Here is a 20,000-nt window from a genome sequence, read left to right as displayed (position 1 = left end):
GTGTGTGTGTGTGTGTGTGTGTGTGTGTGTGTGTGTGTGTGTGTGTGTGTGTGTGTGTGTGTGTGTGTGTGTGTGTGTGTGTGTGTGTGTGTGTGTGTGTGGTGTCATTGCAAAAACAAACAACCAAACAACAGCGCCAACTGGTGTTTCTGCTGTTTCCATGGAAACGGTCATCGTTTTCAAAACGTTGCCATGTAACACAAAACTTTCCTGAAACGAAAACAAAAAACAAACAAACCGCGATGTGTTTTCTGCTGAAACGTCGCGTAAAAGTGGGACTAAAAGACGTCGGAGCTCAGAATCCCACCGAGGTTCCTTTATGCTACAAACTGTACGATTTTAACAATCTTGTGAGTTCACCACAAGCTACAATGTACGACATGAATCTAGCTAGAGCTACACTCGGTAGAGCGCAGACCTTCACCAACGCCACATTTGCTTGCAAAACAAAGTTAGCATTGCTAGCATGTTAGCTCATTTCGATGCTACTTAGCCCGTCACTGTATGAAACACTGAGCAGGGAGCGTCTCCATGACAACAGATGCTGCTCTCCTTTGATCTCCTTCATGAGGTGCCTTTCATCCACTTTGTATAGGATATTCTTTAACAGTTTCTTGGGATTTATTCAGAAATGGTTCATTGTTAATGTCGATTGGCATTAACTGATTGGTCCTTGGATGATGACAAATCATCCCTGAAGATTTCATGTAATTCGGGTGAGTTTTTGCAAAAAGTTGGTAAAATACATACATATACATACAAACATACATACAAAAAAGAAAAAACATGACCTTCTCACCCAACTTTCATTGGCCACCTGACTTTTTGTTGGCGAAGGTAATAACGTGAAGTTTACTGTGTGCAGATAGCTCAATGAAAATGCAACCAGAATCGCAGCCTACGACGTCTGTGCGTGGACGTGATCGAACGTCACAAGCGTGCGCCGTCCACTCACAAAGAAGAAACGAGCGAAACATGAAGGGAGCTGATGTCTCTGTGTTTGGAGAGAAATTCCCCAAGAAGTTTGTTTACGTTACTTTTGTTGACGTGTTTTGTCATCGTAGCCACAGAGCATCTGTTTGGGTTTAGCTCCAGCGCCGTCATTTCATTCTGGCTCTCTATTGGTTAGTTTTTTTCGACGCCGGTTTCAGCAGCGTCACCACAAGTTTCTGACACTGTTAGAATTTTATCGCAGGTTGTTTTTGGTGGAAGACCAACGGAACAACCGTCCTTGAACCGTCTCCCAGTGCAGGATAAAAGATTGTTATGTTTAATCTGGGACAGCCAAAGATGTCACAGTGTGCAGCGGCATTGGACGGGAGGTGAAGTTGCTTAACACGTCCACAAGAAACGAAAACCTCAGAAAGCAACGGGCAGACGAATACGTCCCGGGGATCTTTTCCTTGGATTTGTCGACGGGCAGAAAATCCTTCTTGCTCCAAGAAGGAAATGTGAGTTTGTTTTGGTGGTCTAACCCTAACCCCCCCCCCCAGCTCCGTTTCCTCGCTCCATTTGTCTCGAAATCTCCACAACAACCGACACGAGCTGCCCGTTGCATAACAGAGCGTGAGCGGTTCCAGTGTACATCCACCCACGTCAACCTCCTCTGCCTCTTGGTGGGAACACGGACGCTCACATTTCAGTCTCCTCTCCCAAAATAAAGAGGGAAAAAACCCAACAACGAATCAGTGCGTCTGCTTCGTTGTTCCATAATTCACTCCTGATGCGGCGGGGAGACATGTTTCATCCTCCTGCTGCTTCTCGGCCGTCTGTCCCACTTTCCTTCCTCCCTGGAAGGCAAACTGGGACGAACGTAAAGACCTGATGCTCACACATAAAGTCTGGCCTCATTCAGCTCCAACCGAGAATAAAGAGGCAGAAACAGAGAGGATCAGGGACGTAAAGATCAGGGACGTAAAGATCAGGGACGTAAAGATCAGGGATGTAAAGATCAGGGATGTAAAGATCAGGGATGTAAAGATCAGGGACGTAAAGATCAGGGACGTAAAGATCAGGGATGTAAAGATCAGGGATGTAAAGATCAGGGACGTAAAGATCAGGGACGTAAAGATCAGGGATGTAAAGATCAGGGATGTAAAGATCAGGGATGTAAAGATCAGGGACGACAGCCATAACTCATTAAAATGTTAGCATGACAACATGGTAACAACTGGGCTCGTACATTGAGAGCAAACTGTGGAGCTAACAGTGAGGCTAACTGTGGAGCTAACTGTGGAGCTAACTGTGGAGCTAACAGTGAGGCTAACTGTGGAGCTAACTGTGGAGCTAACAGTGAGGCTAACAGTGGGGCTAACTGTGGAGCTAACAGTGAGGCTAACAGTGGGGCTAACTGTGGAGCTAACAGTGAGGCTAACAGTGGGGCTAACTGTGTGTGGAGCTAACAGTGGAGCTAACAAACCTATGTAAAATCATTAGTAGGGTGAATGCATTTACATATTCTAAAAAAAAAAAACTAAATTTGGAGAATTGTAGATATGTTTTGAATGAGAGACAGAAAATAGAGGTGAGTCTCATAAAACGGCTACACGTCGTCGTTTCTACCATCTGTGGTAAAAACAAAAGAAAAAAAAAAGCATGTGTGGAAAGTCCTGTGGTGGACGTGGATCAGTGGTCAGAGATTTTAAATAAACCTCATTTAAAGACGTGCAAAAAGGAAGATTACCATTCGTTGTGTTGGTTTAGGAAACGTAAAAATATTCTGCAGACTCTCACAAAGACTTCCAGGAGATTTAAACTCCTTAACTCATGAGTGTCACGCTCATTGCCTCATCGTTGTAACATACCAGCAGATCTTCTAAAACTGGGGAGGATCACAGCGTCTCTGAGTAAATGATGTCCAATGACAGTGGCTCGCCACCATGGCTCGTTTAATCATCGAGCCAACGAATTATGTACATCCATAGTCACATCAGGGGAAATCATTAAAGCTACAACATTTAACAGTCTCTATATAGGTAAATCAGTATAGCTTACCAAAATATATACAGCAAAAACAGACAAAAACAACAGTCGGAATGTCGGATTTACGAATTCGTAAATTTACGATGTTATTCTGGAAAATCTACACAACTTAGCAAATTATCCAATATACCGAAGCCCATTTAGTCCCGCAGTGCCATCTTGCACCACCAGATGGTGTAATGAGCCACTCGAAGCCACTGGAGGGACGGCACACAGTGGTGTCATCATTACACTGTTTAACCAAATAAAAAATCCCAAATGAAATTGTTTAACCCCTAAAATGTCGTCAAGCGGAACACGAGTTACTATGTCAGCGTGAGACGTGTTCATTAAAGGTCCAAACCTCAATGTCATCAGAAGCCGGCACCTCGTCCCTGAAACAGAATCAATGTATTGTTCCCGTGAAGCGTGTGTGTGTGTGTGTGTGTGTGTGTGTGTGTGTGTGTGTGTGTGTGTGTGTGTGTGTGTGTGTGTGTGTGTGTGTGTGTGTGTGTGTGTAAAGCCAGGGGATCTCTCTGTCTGACCCAGTGACCAGCAGACATGGATTAGTACTACGGTGGATTTACAGGGTAAAAACATGTTTTTCTTCATTTATTTGACACCTAACGTGATATCAAATATTTATCCACGACAGCTAATGTGTGGAGGTTTTTATTGAAAATGTGCCAAGATACTGGGAATATATCAATCATATCCCGCTTACAGCTGTAAGAACGTGATGAACAATATGATCTGATTTAGTTTTTCCAAACAAGATACTCATATACATTTTCTCAAGTCTTTATATTTATCACACACAATTATACAAAGTATAATGTGCAGTGAAACAACAGTTTTTATAGGATAGAAGAATAAAAACAATAAAGACAAATTAAAAGTTAAAACAAAAATAAAGAAAATAGCACACTATATAACAATATTAATAATAGCAATTAATAAAGGCTATTAAATTAATTTATATAAAGGACATTAAGGCACATTCTAGTTTGCTTAAAGTCACAACAGTGTGAATAAATTCAAATACAAATGTGTTTTTTTCTCGAGAATAATTATCAAATGTTTTTAAATTACTAATTTTGCAAATTATTGGTGCTGCTCCTTTTATTCTAAATCTAAATATACTCCATAAAGGGTATCTGAACTGGATTATCTGCTTGAAATGAAGGTAAAAATGTGAAGAAAAAAAAATGTTATATACCTACAGTAAAAAGCTAAGTAAAGCTCAGTAAATATAAGTTAAAGCATCCAAGTAACTAAACCAGCACAAGTCCGTAAGGTTCATATGTCATATTTGTTATATTTAAAAGGATGACATAAATACTGATTATTTTTACTGTATTTCTTAGGTCCATCTTGACACTTTATTAGAGCTTCACATGAAAAGATACTGACTGAATAAATAAATAAAATGAGCAACATGAATCAGCAGGGAAACAGTTAAAGGGAAAATGTGGAAAACGTTGATCAGCCAAGTCATTAAATACACCCGAGTAATCACTTTATCACCTACTGACGCCACAGCTCTGCAAAGAACAAAGATTAACCCGTTAATGTTCGTAAAACTGAAGGAAGGATTTGATCCCAGTAGAAAATGAATAAAAAATTTATAAAAATGACAAAGAAACACGAAACTCTGGATTGAGGTTTTACTGTGAAGAGGAAGGAGGAAAGAAACGTGGAGGTAAAAAGAGGAAGAGAGCTGGCAGAGAGAGACGTTAACAGGATTAGAGAGGGGGTGTTTCCTCAAACTGGCAACCCACCAGACGCACACACACACACACACACACACACACACACACACACACACACACACACACACACACACACACACACACACACACACACACACCACGAGTTTAGTGATGTGCTGACAGCAGGGAAAGATGTGGGTCAGTGGTGGAGGGGGGATTGTTGTTCAATTTGATGTGTGTGTGTGTGTGTGTGTGTGTGTGTGTGTGTGTGTGTGTGTGTGTGTGTGTGTGTGTGTGTGTGTGTGTGTGTGTGTGTGTGTGTGTGTGTGTGTGTGTGTGGCCACCGGCGGGGCAGCAAGGGATGGCATGTTCACAAAATACCACCCACTTCCATCAAAACATACACACCATGACCCATAAGTGACACACACACGCTGACGTGTGTGTGTGTGTGTGTGTGTGTGTGTGTGTGTGTGTGTGTGTGTGTGTGTGTGTGTGTGTGTGTGTGTGTGATTTTTCACACGACCCAAAACGATTTTTTTTCTCCCAGTCGTTCTTAAAGTTTCCCTAAACTACACAAAATGAAGTAGCACATCTGCCAGGCCTGTAGGTGGCGCTGTAATGATGCCACAGAAATACAGCAGAAACAGAGAAGAAGACACAAAGCATGGGTACACTGCTTCACCATCCCCTCACAATCTGTGCAGTGGAAAAGAGCCTTGACGAGCGGTGGCACACAGTCTTCGTATATCGTTTACATGTTGGAGTATGGATCAGGCCTAATGTCATTTAATAAGTACTCGTATTAGTACTCGGTATTAGTTAGTCATTGTACTTGCACTCGTCATTTATAAACGTAGTATGGGTTTATCTCTAGTATTTATATAGTGTCGATAAGAGTTTCTACGGTGGCCCAGAAGGGCCAACAACACAACACACTAACAAAAGCCATAACACAACAACAAAAGTTGCAACACAACAACAAAGAGTCGCAACACAACAACAAAAGTTGCAACACAACAACAAAGAGTCACAACACAACAACAAAGAGTCGCAACACAACAACAAAGAGTCGCAACACAACAACAAAAGCTGCAACACAACAACAAAGAGTCACAACACAACAACAAAGAGTCGCAACACAACAACAAAAGTTGCAACACAACAACAAAGAGTCACAACACAACAACAAAGAGTCGCAACACAACAACAAAGAGTCGCAACACAACAACAAAAGCTGCAACACAACAACAAAGAGTCACAACACAACAACAAAGAGTCGCAACACAACAACAAAAGTTGCAACACAACAACAAAGAGTCACAACACAACAACAAAGAGTCGCAACACAACAACAAAAGCTGCAACACAACAACAAAGAGTCACAACACAACAACAAAAGTTGCAACACAACAACAAAGAGTCGCAACACAACAACAAAAGTTGCAACACAACAACAAAAGTTGCAACACAACAACAAAGCGTCGCAACACAACAACAAAAGTTGCAACACAACAACAAAGAGTCACAACACAACAACAAAGAGTCGCAACACAACAACAAAAGCTGCAACACAACAACAAAGAGTCACAACACAACAACAAAGAGTCGCAACACAACAACAAAAGCTGCAACACAACAACAAAGAGTCACAACACAACAACAAAACGCCACATTGGAAGGACGCAGCAGTCGGAGAACTTAGAACTTATGTTGTTGTGTTGAGACTCTTTGTTGTTGTGTTGCGACTCTTTGTTGTTGTGTTGAGACTCTTTGTTGTTGTGTTGCGACTCTTTGTTGTTGTGTTGCGACTCTTGCTTTGGTGCAGCCTAAAACTCTCCCTCACACATAAACCTCCTTCCGACAGGCCCACGTATGAAAGATTTGGAAGATTACTGATCGTTTACAGCCAGAGGGTCCAAAGTGCGACGCGGGAACCAATCACAGCACACGGTGGGACTTTACGAGGCCGGCGCACTCTGTCCTTACGACCTGACGTCCTCTGAACAATAACACACAGAGTTCACACTTTGACTTCAGGGTCATGTCGAATACACAGAAATGAATAGTGTGTGTTCAGATCTCAAGATGGAACAACTGAAACTGTTTATCAAGAAATGCAATGAGGAGACCGTGAGACCAAACATGCTAATGCACACAACGAGCTAAAACCATCGGCGCAGGGTGCGAAATGCAAAAGAGGACAAAGCTTCCGTCATGAAAAGACCTGAACCAACTCATTTGGTTCGTTCACTTTGACTTTAAAGTCCAGATGAAACCTGCTGGACCACATCCTACAGTTACACCAGCTGCTGGTTAGGGGGCGCTGTCGCCCAAAACAAACACTGACCAGAGAGGAAGTGAAGAAGAAACACGGCTCATTGATTGGTTCGCACCGAAAGAGGAAGTCCCGCCTCTTTTGTCAGTGGTGGCTAGGCTAATTAGCTCGTGGCTAATGGGTAGCCACAAACAACCGCCATATATAGTCTTCAGACCAGATATCAATGAGTCTTCCTCTCTACCTCTTCCCCTCTAGTTCTTCCTCTCCACCTCTTCCTCCCTACTTCTTCTTCTCTTCTTCTTCCTCTCTACTTCTTCCTCTACTTCTTCCTCCCAACTTCTTCCTCTCTTCTTCTTCCTCTCTACCTCTCCCTCCCTACTTCTTCCTCCCGACTTCTTCCTCTCTTCTTCTTCCTCTACTTCTTCCTCTCTACCTCTCCCTCCCTACTTTTTCCTCTACTTCTTCCTCTACTTCTTCTCTTCTTCTTCCTCTCTACCACTCCCTTCCTACTTCTTCCTCTACTTCTTCCTCTCTACTTCTTCCTCCCGACTTCTTCCTCTCTTCTTCTTCCTCTCTACTTCCTCTCTACTTTCTTTCTACATCCTCTCTACTTTCTCTCTACTCCACGTCTGTCCACAAGATATTTTTCTTTCTGCTTCTTCTGATTTGCGCGGTGACCTTTGTTTGATCACGACCCAGAATGCATTGCGCTCTATGTCACGTCCTCTCACCCCGCCCACTACAAAGATTGTTTGTAAAGGAACCGAGACCGAGGTTTTTAAAAGGACCAGAGATTTCTTGTTCTCCGGTTCAGAGTGTCTCGTCACCCAAACATAACAGTGTTTCCCTGAAGAGACTCTGGTCCGGACCAAACAGGAGGATGTGAGCAGACTCTGACTGGAAACACTTCAGACAACTGCTTTACAGATCAGGATGAAAAATACAAATGAGAAATGGTCGAAGGCTTTGCGTTATTAGTTCGGCTGATGCCACTCTGGACCATTTTCTCAGCTGAGCTGCTGTAGGTTTACATGTTCTATTCATGACACATTGATAACTTCACGTGTCTGGAGCTCCTGTCATTTGCCTGTTGGACAGTTTGTACCTTCTATTCTAACACAGTTCCACCTCGTTGACGTGTTAGCCGCTGCGTAGCTGGAGCTGCCGCGTTGGTTGTGAGGAGGCGTTTGTGGAACGTTGCAAACGGTGCTCCGGTTAAAAAAGCTCAAATAAATCAAATAAAATGATAACAATCAGTCCTGATCAGACTCTTGAGGCCCTGAATTTGCCAAAAATATAAACACTTATGCAGACGATGTCAATGTCTTTGTTTTTTAAGGATTTTTCTTCCACATAACAGTGCTTTTTCTCTTGGCAGTAATTTACACAAACTGTGACTGGACCTTGTTTTCAGCAGTTCAACAATTCAAACGCAGTTTATTAATTATTTTTTTGCCCATTTTTTATTGACTCTCTTCTGCAATGTGGAATTTTTGTGAATCAATAGGAATCATTTCATTTTGAAATTCAGTCATTTTCAAATTGCAGAGCATGTACGACCGTGCATGGAAGGAACCTTTGAAGACTATTAACATTTTGCATGTTGGTATTGCGATGACGATAAACTTGTCATGTGTTGTGCATCTCTAGGATCCTCTACAAAATCTCAACTTTACGGATGTTTGTTCCTTTTAAAGGCTCCCTATTGTCTTCCTATAAATGTTTTCACTTCTGTCCAGAGAACCAACCAAACCAGAACCTCTCCTCTCATTCCAACCTGCAGGTTCCTCAATCCTTCACAATAAAGTCCAGAAGTTTCCAGACAAACCATCAAACTGTTGATGGTTCCTGACTGACGCCATCTTGGGAAACCTGCCCCAAGGGATTGTGGGATATCCAAGATGGCGGCAGCTCCAGCCAGAACATCAACATTTGAAAAAGCTCCAGACTTTGTCAAGGAAAGAGCCTTGAATCCTGGAGAAAGTCTGGATGGAGTGAAACTGAAGCTTTTTCCTCAGAGAATCCAGATGTGCAGAGATCCAGAGGACAAACGGGATCTTGTGACACGAAGCCTCGGGAACCTTCAGGAGGTTCTGTGATGCTGAGACGTCAACAAACCGGGGATGTCCTGCCAAAATAAAATGCTGGAAATACCAGTTAGTCTGAGTGTGAAGAGGAACTTCCTCCAGGAAGTTTTTATTAGAGACGAACGTCGACAACTAGAACTGGATCCTAGTTTCATTTGGATTCTGGTGGAGGAACTTTAAATGCTGTGGGTTGACTGTTGTATCTGGTGCCGACTTGAATCGGAAGGCGAAGCCAAACGACTGTGACAGAAACAACAGACCTTAAATATCTCATCTGAAAATAAACTCATTAATATGCAGGTTTAAATTCCTGCATGGCGGCGCCTGAAAGAGCGTCAGGTGAAGCGCCGAACAACAGAATTCACCCAATGAGACTTAATACCTCGGCTTTACACCAGTCTGGATGGATTTATACCTGTGTGTGTGTGTGTGTGTGTGTGTGTGTGTGTGTGTGTGTGTGTGTGTGTGTGTGTGTGTGTGTGTGTGTGTGTGTGTGTGTGTGTGTGTGTGTGTGTGTGTGTGTGTGTGTGTGTGTGTGTGTGTGTGTGTGTGTGTGTGTGTGTGTGTGAGAACACCCATATATGTACGCTGGCATGTGCTTCATGGTGAATTAGGATAAGCCTGAAGGAGAAGGGTATGGAAAGAGTGTGTGTGTGTGTGTGTGTGTGTGTGTGTGTGTGTGTGTGTGTGTGTGTGTGTGTGTGTGTGTGTGTGTGTGTGTGTGTGTGTGTGTGTGTGTGTGTGTGTGTGTGTGTGTGTGTGTGTGTGTGTGTGTGTGTTTTGGGGGAGAATTTGGCCTACATTTGGAGGGATGAGAGCCTGCGACTGTTTATTTATTCAGAAGGTTTCAGCGTCTGTCTGGACTGAAAATGTTCTTCACAAATTTACAGAAATGAAACACGAAGTCGTCTCTGTTTCTCACCGACGTTTATCATTCGACATATGGAATAGTTCCCCCTCTTAATTATCTGCGGGGTGTGTGTGTGTGTGTGTGTGTGTGTGTGTGTGTGTGTGTGTGTGTGTGTGTGTGTGTGTGTGTGTGTGTGTGTGTGTGTGTGTGTGGGTCCATTTACAACCTTGGCGCCACTGAAAACCCAATCTTTTGAAAACGGCTCCCATTAAAGAATTTGAAAGCCTTAAAAACACTAAATATTTTCTGGGAAAATATTTAAAACTATAAAGTTCTACTTTTTGTCTATTTTCTGAGCATTTTCCTTTTCTAGACAAATAGTATTTTACGTTGGATTACTATTTAATCTGAGTTATGTTCAGTACTCTTCTTGTGTTGTATATTATACATGAAAGTAAAATGAGTAACTTCACGACGCAGAGCCTCTTTTAGGACATTTAGACCGGAGGGGGTTTTCTTCCAGGAGCCACATGAAGCCCAGTTTGAGGGAAAAAGCCCAATGAGACAAATTCTACGGATTTCATGAAGCCGGAGGCGTTTTGAAAACGGTTTCTGAAAAGTTGTGTCTTCCCTGTTCACATGATTCCCAGGCTGTGACAGTTCCAGAGTATTTCTCCGGGGCTGGTTGGCCTTCAGAGTTTCAGCAGGCAGAAAGATCTTTGGCCTCCTGAGCAGGAAGAAACGAGAGCGGGCGCCTCCTGAAAACAATGAGTTGGGGAGCGGCCACTTCCTGTCTCCATTCTGCTCCTCGCCAGCTCCGCCTCACGGAGACATGTCTGCTTCACGGTGTCGGCAGGGATTGTGATCACTGATAAATAAACATCTAGTGTCTAAACTATTCCAACACAGAATCCAATTTTAATTGCCGAGTATATTTCAATCAGCACTGTGACCGTTAAAGGTCATATTCTGCAGAATCCACTTCCTAAAGGTTCTCCAGCAGTACTACTCGTCCCCATACCTGGACTGACGCCCCAGAAGTGAAGACAGTCTGTCCTCTCTCTCCCTGGCTTGTTTCAGGTTTTAAAAAGTGTGTTGCTCCAACCAGCCAATCAGAAGGAAGTACTTCTTCCTCTTCCCAAGATGGGCATGTGTGGGCGGAGCCAGTCCAGCTCACACAGACACAGCAGATTCTGAATGTAGCTCCTATGATCCAATATTCAAATGAGGAAAATCAAGGAGGAGCTAGAAACTTAGAATACTGAAGGTTTCTGGACCGACCAGACCAGGAGGAGGAGGAGAACAGGAGGAGGAGGAGGAGGACAGGAGGAGGAGATGAACAGGAGGAGGAGGTGAACAGGAGGAACAGGAGGAGGAGGAGAACAGGGGGAGGAGGTGAACAGGAGGAACAGGAGGAGGAGGAGGAGGAGGAGAACAGGAGGAGGAGGAGAACAGGGGGAGGAGGTGAACAGGGGGAGGAGGTGAACAGGAGGAACAGGAGGAGGAGAACATAAGGAGGAGGAGGAGGAGGAGGAGAACAGGAGGAGGAGGAGAACAGGGGGAGGAGGTGAACAGGGGGAGGAGGTGAACAGGAGGAACAGGAGGAGGAGGAGAACAGGAGGAGGAGGAGAACAGGAGGAGGAGGAGGAGGAGGAGAACAGGAGGAGGAGGAGAACAGGAGGAGGAGGAGAACAAGAGGAGGAGGAGAACAGGAGGAGGAGGAGGAGAACAGGGGGAGGAGGTGAACAGGAGGAACAGGAGGAGGAGGAGGAGGAGGAGAACAGGAGGAGGAGGAGAACAGGGGGAGGAGGTGAACAGGGGGAGGAGGTGAACAGGAGGAACAGGAGGAGGAGGAGAACAGGAGGAGGAGGAGAACAGGAGGAGGAGGAGGAGGAGGAGAACAGGAGGAGGAGGAGAACAGGAGGAGGAGAACAAGAGGAGGAGGAGAACAGGAGGAGGAGGAGGAGGAGGAGAACAGGAGGAGGAGGAGAACAAGAGGAGGAGGAGGAGAACAGGAGGAGGAGGAGGAGGAGGAGAACAGGAGGAGGAGGAGAACAAGAGGAGGAGGAGGAGAACAGGAGGAGGAGGTGAACAGCTGGAGGATATGACTCCTTTAACTCATCATCAATGCCTCTGATAACGTATGAAACCACGTCCAATCACAGATATTATATGAAATAAAACGGGTAAGAACAGAAAACATTTGACATAATTCACCCTTTTGAATGCTTAATGAAAAATACTGAAATTTAAACAAAAAGTCTTTAAAATGGAATAAATAAAACTGAAATTAGCAAGCTGTTCTCCAATTCTGGCACCTTTTCATCCCGTTATCCACCGTTTGCATTGTGAACCTTGAATACAGTTAAACTGCGACGACACGACATTCGATCAAAATAGCTTCCAACAGTTGAAGCACTTGTGTTGCAGAAGTTCAGCTAACCGCTGGAATCTCAGGTCCAATTTACAGGTTTTACAGTGAAAACTGGATTTTCTTTCTGGATTTCAGCACTTGTGTTTCACAGTAACGGTTTTTAGAAGAAATGTTTCGCTGTCATTGCGTTCAGGTGTGGCGGGAACGCCGAGCGGATAGACCCTTCCTCTAACACAACACCCCAACACATTCCTGGAAGTCCACTGCTTCCTGTGTGTGTGTGTGTGTGTGTGTGTGTGTGTGTGTGTGTGTGTGTGTGTGTGTGTGTGTGTGTGTGTGTGTGTGTGTGTGTGTGTGTGTGTGTGTGAGTGTGTGTGTGTGTGTGTGTGTGTGTGTGTGTGTGTGTGTGTGTGTGTGTGTGTGTGGTAGAGGAAGTGAGAGAGGTGAACTCAGTGTGTATCACACCTCATGCTCTCTTGTCTCCCTCCATTCACATCTTCCTGTATCTTTCCCATGATGAACCTTTAACTGATCTTGTCTCCTCTAGTAGCTCCGACTGGAACTTGTTCAAGTTATCAGGGTGTGTTTAGCACCCTGGGTGAGCAATACCTGTGTTTATGTACATTACCGCTAAATCACAAATTATAAAGAATGTTAAATAAGAAAGAAAATGCTAAATAAACAGGGCATTAAACACACTCTATACAGCCTCTCACACGGGGCACCATTATATTGGGAATTAATAGAGTTTAATTACTTTCTGTAATTATTAATGAGTAAATGACAATGTATTCCGATCAATAATTTCAAGTCTTCATAAATGACTTAACCATTGCTTACAGTAATTTACTGTTAATAACCAGATGTGAATCCCAAACACTTGTAAACATTCTTTGGAAAATTAAGAGACTTTCTTGATGGCATGCTCAGGGTGGGATTTGTCAAATTCTGAGAATTCATTGGGATTTTGTCATTTTTGACTGGATAAAAAAACAAAGAAGATGAAGATATTAGAAGTATTTTTTATATATTATGTGATTAGAAAAAAATACATGATGAAAATCTGGATGTTGGCTGAAGTTGGTGGGAGAAAGATGCAGGATTAAAGAGGAACTCCTCCAAAGGTTGTCAAACGCAGTGGCGGAGCCAAAGTCCGCCTGGGAGATGGTCCAATACCGACTATTGGACGACATTGTAAAGTCAAAATAATATTTCAGATTATTGGTAGAACTTTACAGTTAGTTGTAGCTGCCATTCACAATCTAACCCTCCATATTCTAAACATATCTTCATCACCAGGTTCAGATTCACTGAGCTGTTGATACTATCGTGTCTGAAAGGGTCGGTTATGTTGGCAAATCTTCTATTTTTTCCTGTTCCTATACGTCAGGAGGAGCATCTGACTCCCCCATGTCTCCCAACGACTCTCCAAGTCGTCCCCGTCACTCAGCTTCACCTCATTGATTCCCGATGTACACCAGGAAAGTCTTTCTCCCTCACCGTCTCCGGCGAGCAGCGTTTCTCAAGCCCTGGTTTGTTTCCAGGGCTCAGATATTTCAGGCCCAGTTTACGCCGCCTACGCTCGTGTCAGAAATGCTTTCCAAGCAGAGATGGTCTGATAATGTTCTCCATGGTTAACCCCTCTGCTGCTGGCGCCTTCGGCCTGTTTACATGTCAACACTAGAACTCCGTGGGCCGGGGCATTCTCTTTAGGCGCTGCTTTCCTCTGACAATAAATCAAAGCGGAAAATTCCACAGGAAATTTTGTGCTCCTGCCTCGCTGATCATTTAATCTCCTTTCATCTCCTCCATGAGGGGCCTCTCCCGTCCCCTCTGCATGGCACATCTCTTCAGGTTTTTGCAATTTATTCGGAAACGGTCAGCGGAATCGTTAACAAAAGTCATAGCAACCTATTCCCGAATGTTCTGCACGTTTTGATGTGCTTTTTGTGTCCGTGCTGCAAACGGACGCTGATCTCCTTTGATCTCCTTCATGAGGTGCATCTCCCGTCCACGTTGTATGGGACATTTTTGTTTGTAGTATTTTGGGATTCATTCGGAAACGGTTAACTGAATCGTTAAAAGCAGTCGTATCAACATATTCCCCAACATTTGGCACGTTTTGATGTGCTTTTGTGTCCGTGCTCCGAACTGGTGCAGGACTAGTTACTCACATAATAATAATAATGATAATAATAATGATAATAATAATGATAATAATAATAAAAATCAAACGGCCACCTAGGATAGTAATCTTTGGGCCTTGCCACTAAGGCAGGCACAAGATTTATCTTGAAGGCTCCATATACACAACGTTAGGTTTCTTATGACACAAGCTTTTTGAAAACAGCTCTCAAGGTGACACTTTCAGAAAAAACTGACTTCATGAAAACAGAGGGGAAACGTAACTTTTTTTTTTTTTTTTTTTTAAACACACTGATTTTCTCCTGTTTTTCCGACACGGTGCTCAGAGCCACTGAAAATCCAACTTTTTGAAAACGGCTCCCATGGTGGACGTTTTTGAAAATGCTCTGGCTCCGCCTCCGTAGAAAAAAAGAGGGGAAACGCAACCTTTAAAAAATGCTTGCCCTGGTCACCACGGCCGTAGCAAATAGTTGTTCTGCACATGCTCAGTAGATGGACAATAAGAAGAACGTTTGCTAACTTTATTGTTCTCAGCGTTTCTGCCGTTTCCCTGGAAACGGACATCGTTTTCAAAACGTTTAATGAACCAAAACTGGAAAAATTTGACGTTTTGACTTGAAACGTGGCCGACAGTGAAGCACAGTTGCATCATGGGAGTTGTAGTCTTCATGAACCAACAAAGTGAAAGCTTGAATCCTGAACTGTGCTCACCTGTGCAGGTGTGATGGTGCGACTGTCTTCCTCAACACGAGCCATTATCATCCGGGGCTAAGTGACGTTAACATGAGAAGTTATGAAGTATTAAAGAGAGGAAGGGAAGGAAAAGGCCCAGAGCGTGACGGCAGACGGGGTTTTGTTCTCACTCTGGCCCATTAAACCGACATTAAACGAGCCCAGCTGAGTTTCTCTCTCCTCACCTTCCAGTTGGAGAAAGAAAGAAGCTCCGGCTTGTGTTTGGCTGCATGTTGAGGCTTGTGAGGCAGCTGATAGGAAACCAGGCTGCAGGACACTGTGTGTGTGCGTGTGTGTGTGTGTGTGTGTGTGTGTGTGTGTGTGTGTGTGTGTGTGTGTGTGTGTGTGTGTGTGTGTGTGTGTGTCTCTGTTCTCTCTCGTCTCATTTCATTTCATGGAGGTTGATCACAGGCTGCCGTGTGACCAGAGACACTGCGTCGCTCCGCCCTGTCAGAGACGTTCACGTCTCCTCACAGCGTCGCTTAACGTTCATTTAACACGTGAATGTGTGTGTGTGTGTGTGTGTGTGTGCGTGTCATGTAAGAAGCCTTTATGCTAAATATAAATATGTTGGTCACGCAAAGAACATTTTTCTGTGTCCCAGGAGAGGATTTTTATTGTTACGTTTACATTTTTGAGAAGAAATCAAGAAAAAAACTTTCCACCAAATGAGCAATTTGATTAAACTTCTCCTCCTCCTCCTCCTCCTCCTCCTGTTCTCCTCCTCCTCCTCCTGGTCTGGTCGGTCCAGAAACCTTCAGTATTCTAAGTTTCTAGCTCCTCCTTGATTTTCCTCCATTTGAATATTGGATCATAGGAGCTACATTCAGAATCTGCTGTGTCTGTGTGAGCTGGACTGGCTCCGCCCACACATGACCATCTTGGGAAGAGGAGGAAGTACTTCCTCTCGTGGTGCCATGTGCCAGAGCAGAGCTGCCTAATTGTGGGAGGAGTCAAAGGGAGGAGCCTACCTTGATTGTGATTGGCTAAACCCCCGATGACACTATATAGGGTTTGATTTCTGATTGGCTGGTTGGAGCAACACACTTTTTAAAACCTGAAACAAGCTAGGGACAGAGAGGACAGACTGTCTTCACTTCTGGGACGTCAGTCCAGGTATGGGGACGAGTAGTACTGCTGGAGAACCTGTAGGAGGTGAAGTTTACATAATATGACCTTTAAAGTTTCATGTTAACCAACATGCTGGTTCAGAAGAACTTTCAGGAAATCCATCTCCAGCTCTAAAACCAATAAAAGAAAAGTGGTGAGGAGAGGAAATGAAATCAAAGCCAACTGCAGAAAGCAGACGCTCTTTGAGTTTGGCCACTTGAGTCAAATCCTTCGAGCTTTTCACCGAGTAAAAGACGTACAAGTCTAAAGTGATGATCCAAAAGTACTTCAGTTCAAATGTTAAGAAATGTAGACGAGGGTCTTTTAATAAGGACTTATGAATAATCTGCCCTCATATCGGCTCTTTGTACCAGATCAGAGTCGGATCCGAAAGACTTTCCTCACTCGATGAATCTCGGACCAGTCAGACCTGCTGCAGAGTTAATGTGAATCTACTCCCAATGTTTCTGGAGCAAACAGCAGAAATCAGCGCGCCGCGTCAGACCCGATGATGAACGGAGGAACGCCGTGTTCGAGCGCTTTTACTGCCGTTCCCATGGTCCGGCCTCCCGCCGCCTCCTGCCACTCGGTTATGTAACACACATTTCTTCTTTAGTGCACATAAACAAAGTTGGAGGGAGCCGTAACGTCGCCGAGCTGCCGCGGACTCTCTGCTCAGTCATTTCTAAAACCGGAGCACATTGCCGTCAGGGCGTGTGTGTTAGTGTGCGTGGGAACGCATTTCAAAACAAACGGAATGAGGATCTTTTATCTTTGGGAAAGTAGTTGAAATACGAGTCTATACTTTAGCACAGAAATCCATGTCAGTCGTTATAAAGTAGTGGAACACTTCACGCTGCCTTCTGGACGTTCCTCGGTTTGAAAAAAAGAACTCGGGTCTCAGTGCTGCCCCCTGGAGGTTCCTAGGTTTTCTACCAGCAGAATGGAGGCAGAACTTTCGGCTGTCGGGCTCCACCCATGCGTGATATGACCCCTTTAAAGTTTTGCACCTGTTGTGGCACAGAGTACACAACAGTATACGCAAAAAACAAACGATTACTACAGACAATGGACTTTACTTATATAGCGCTTTACATCATTAGTCACATTCACCCATTCACACACCAATGGAGGCGGCCGCCATGCAAGGCGCCTAATCCACCCATCGGGAGCAATTCGGGGTTGAGTGTCTTGCTCAATGGCACTTCGGCCTGTGGACAGGCAGGGATGGGAATCGAACAAGCAAACATCCGATTGGGAGTCGACCGCTCCACCAACCGAGTGACAGTCGCCTCAACGTTTAGAAGATTTACTTGCAGTTACAGCAGCTGACCACTGAATAGACCTCAATGGAGTCAGGCAGCAGAGAGCACTCTACAGGGGGAGATTAAATTCCACCCTGGAAAACAGGAACGAGTTTTTAGTTGCTCCTCACTGTGGCGCCTCGTGCTTTATGTTGACATCCCTGGTTCAGACCTTTTCTTTCTCACTCTTTCTCCAAATATTCATGTCACCATTACGCGTCACTAAAGCCTTGTTTATATAAAAAAAAACAGTGAACTTTTGTTGTTGTTTTTTTTTGCTTGTTGAAGTGCAACACATTCAAAACGTGCCGGTCTTTGTCTCTGGATCCCGCTATCGAGGTCATAGGAAATTAATTTTCCCGCACGTAGATAAACAGTAACAATGATTCAGAGCGTTTATCAGAATGGAACAGCTCCCGTCCAGAAAAGTGAATGTTTCCTACATTTACTGCACCATCGTCTGCATACGAGGAGAACTTTTGTTTGAACGGACTCCGAGTGGACCGACACAGCAAAGGAGGTTTGTTTGTGTTCTCTCCTATTATGTAAATATATACAAGCACATCTCCATTGTTAAAAAAAAAAAGCTACCAATAGCCTTCCCTCAGATTTCTCGTAAATTGTTTGGTGAATCATTTTCATGTCACTTGTTTTTTAAGGACAATGATCTCAAGGCTGATTTAGAAACACGGTTCTCTCGTGGCTCGATGGCCACAAAGTCGCACTGCATTGTGGGATCTGTAGTTCCTAGCTGGTTCAAGCAATTTCCAACAGATTACCCGTCACACTGTACAACACAAGACTAGCGATTTTGATCCCCATGACTAAACACAGACCTCGTTAACGGAACAGTTCCCTCTCTGACAGTCCCATGATATCTCATCATAACAGGTACAACAACTGCAGGTGCCACAGATTCTATATGTACGGGAGAGAACGTGCCGACTGTCAAGAGAAAAGCCTCCAAGCACGACTCTACTGCTCATCCTACAAATGCACGATCCTGGATAATTAAACATGTAGACCCGCTGTTGTTATTAAACATGTAGACTATTGTTATCAAACATGTAGACTATTGTTATTAAACATGTAGACTATTGTTATTAAACATACAGGCTTAAATAAATAAGCATACAGACTGTTGTTATTAAACATGTAGACTGTTGTTATTAAACATGTAGACTGTTGTTATTAAACATGCGGACTATTGTTATTAAACATGTAGACTGTTGTTATTAAACATGCGGACTATTGTTATTAAACATGTAGACTGTTGTTACTAAACATGTAGACTGATGTTAATAGACACGTAGACTGAAATAAATAAACACACTGACGGTCTGTAGTAAACAAACATATAAACTGATGTAAATAAACACAGACGGTTTTTAGTAAACAAACATATAAACTGATGTAAATAAACACAGACGGTCTGTGGTGAAGCACCAATCGACTCGGTTAATCGGCCGGCCGGTCGGTCACACCGGTTCCGGGGAATCAGGGGATTTCCAGCCGGTGATTCGATGCCTACTTTCAGTTTGGTTCCTGCTGGATGTGTGCGGCCTTCCAGCTACTGGAGGAACATCTGCACTCAGAGAGGATGCGGAGTAACGCGTTACTCCAGTAACGGGCCAGCCTTACCTGCCTCCACCGTGTCGCTCAGGTCGTGGTTGGCGGCGGTCCGGGGAAACTCCTTCAGCTTGCGGCAGCTGAGGCTGAGCTGGCCGCTGGCCGCCGCCTCCTCCAGCGCCCGCTCCAGGCCGCGGTTCGGGGGCAGGCTGTGGGTCTGGAGGGTCTGGAGGGACGGGGACGGGGACGGGGCGAGCTGGGAGCCGAGCGCGGGGCGAGCCGACTCCGCTCCCAACGCCGCCATGGTTCTCCGCCTGTCGGCTGCGGCGGCGGGGCGCGTCCGGGTTATATCCGACAGAGAGCGAGGGAGGGCTGGGTGCGGGGCTCCGGCGGTCTGCGGGACGCTGCTTCCCTCCTGGCGAGACGTGCTGAGCCGCGCCGAGCCGTCAAGCGCGTCCGGGAACCTCCGGGATTGTCGCTACCGCGTCTGCGTCTCCGGCAGGCGGCGAGTCAAGCGGCAGAGCGGCGAGTGCGGCGCGACTTCCGGCAACGACTATCAAAATAAGATAGATAGACAGATCGATAGATAGATAGATAGATAGATAGATAGATAGATAGATAGATAGATAGATAGATAGATAGATAGATAGATAGATAGATAGATAGATAGATAGATGGATAGATAGATAGATGGATCACAATGTGATTAAAAAGTATAGAAATATGTGGGCACCTCAATAATGTAAAATGTTCTTTACGGATGTGAATTATAACTTCTCAAAGATCAGTAAATAACGACAGCAGGACTCAGACATCAATAAGCCAACCAACCCTATAAAAACAAAACCCTGAATAATGTAAATATCATTTGGTTT

General features: G+C 44.4%; 1 protein-coding gene across 3 annotated transcripts in view; it reads right to left on the bottom strand.

The window, feature by feature from the left end:
* Positions 1–19,637, bottom strand: part of lrch1 (leucine-rich repeats and calponin homology (CH) domain containing 1) — a 57,779-nt gene extending 38,142 nt beyond the window's left edge. For all 3 annotated transcript variants that reach the window (XM_080478569.1, XM_080478570.1, XM_080478568.1), the window contains exon 1: positions 19,198–19,637. In XM_080478569.1, the coding sequence (XP_080334695.1) occupies positions 19,198–19,429 (232 nt within the window). In that variant the 5' untranslated portion in view covers positions 19,430–19,637. The remainder of the gene's footprint in view (positions 1–19,197) is intronic.
* Positions 19,638–20,000: the final 363 nt, after the last annotated feature.

This window comes from Lipophrys pholis (genome assembly GCF_963383615.2).
Source record: "Lipophrys pholis genome assembly, chromosome: 13".
Classification (NCBI taxonomy): domain Eukaryota; kingdom Metazoa; phylum Chordata; class Actinopteri; order Blenniiformes; family Blenniidae; genus Lipophrys; species Lipophrys pholis.
The sequence above is the reverse complement of the archived record's forward strand: the minus strand, read 5'-3'. Positions and strand labels throughout refer to the sequence as shown.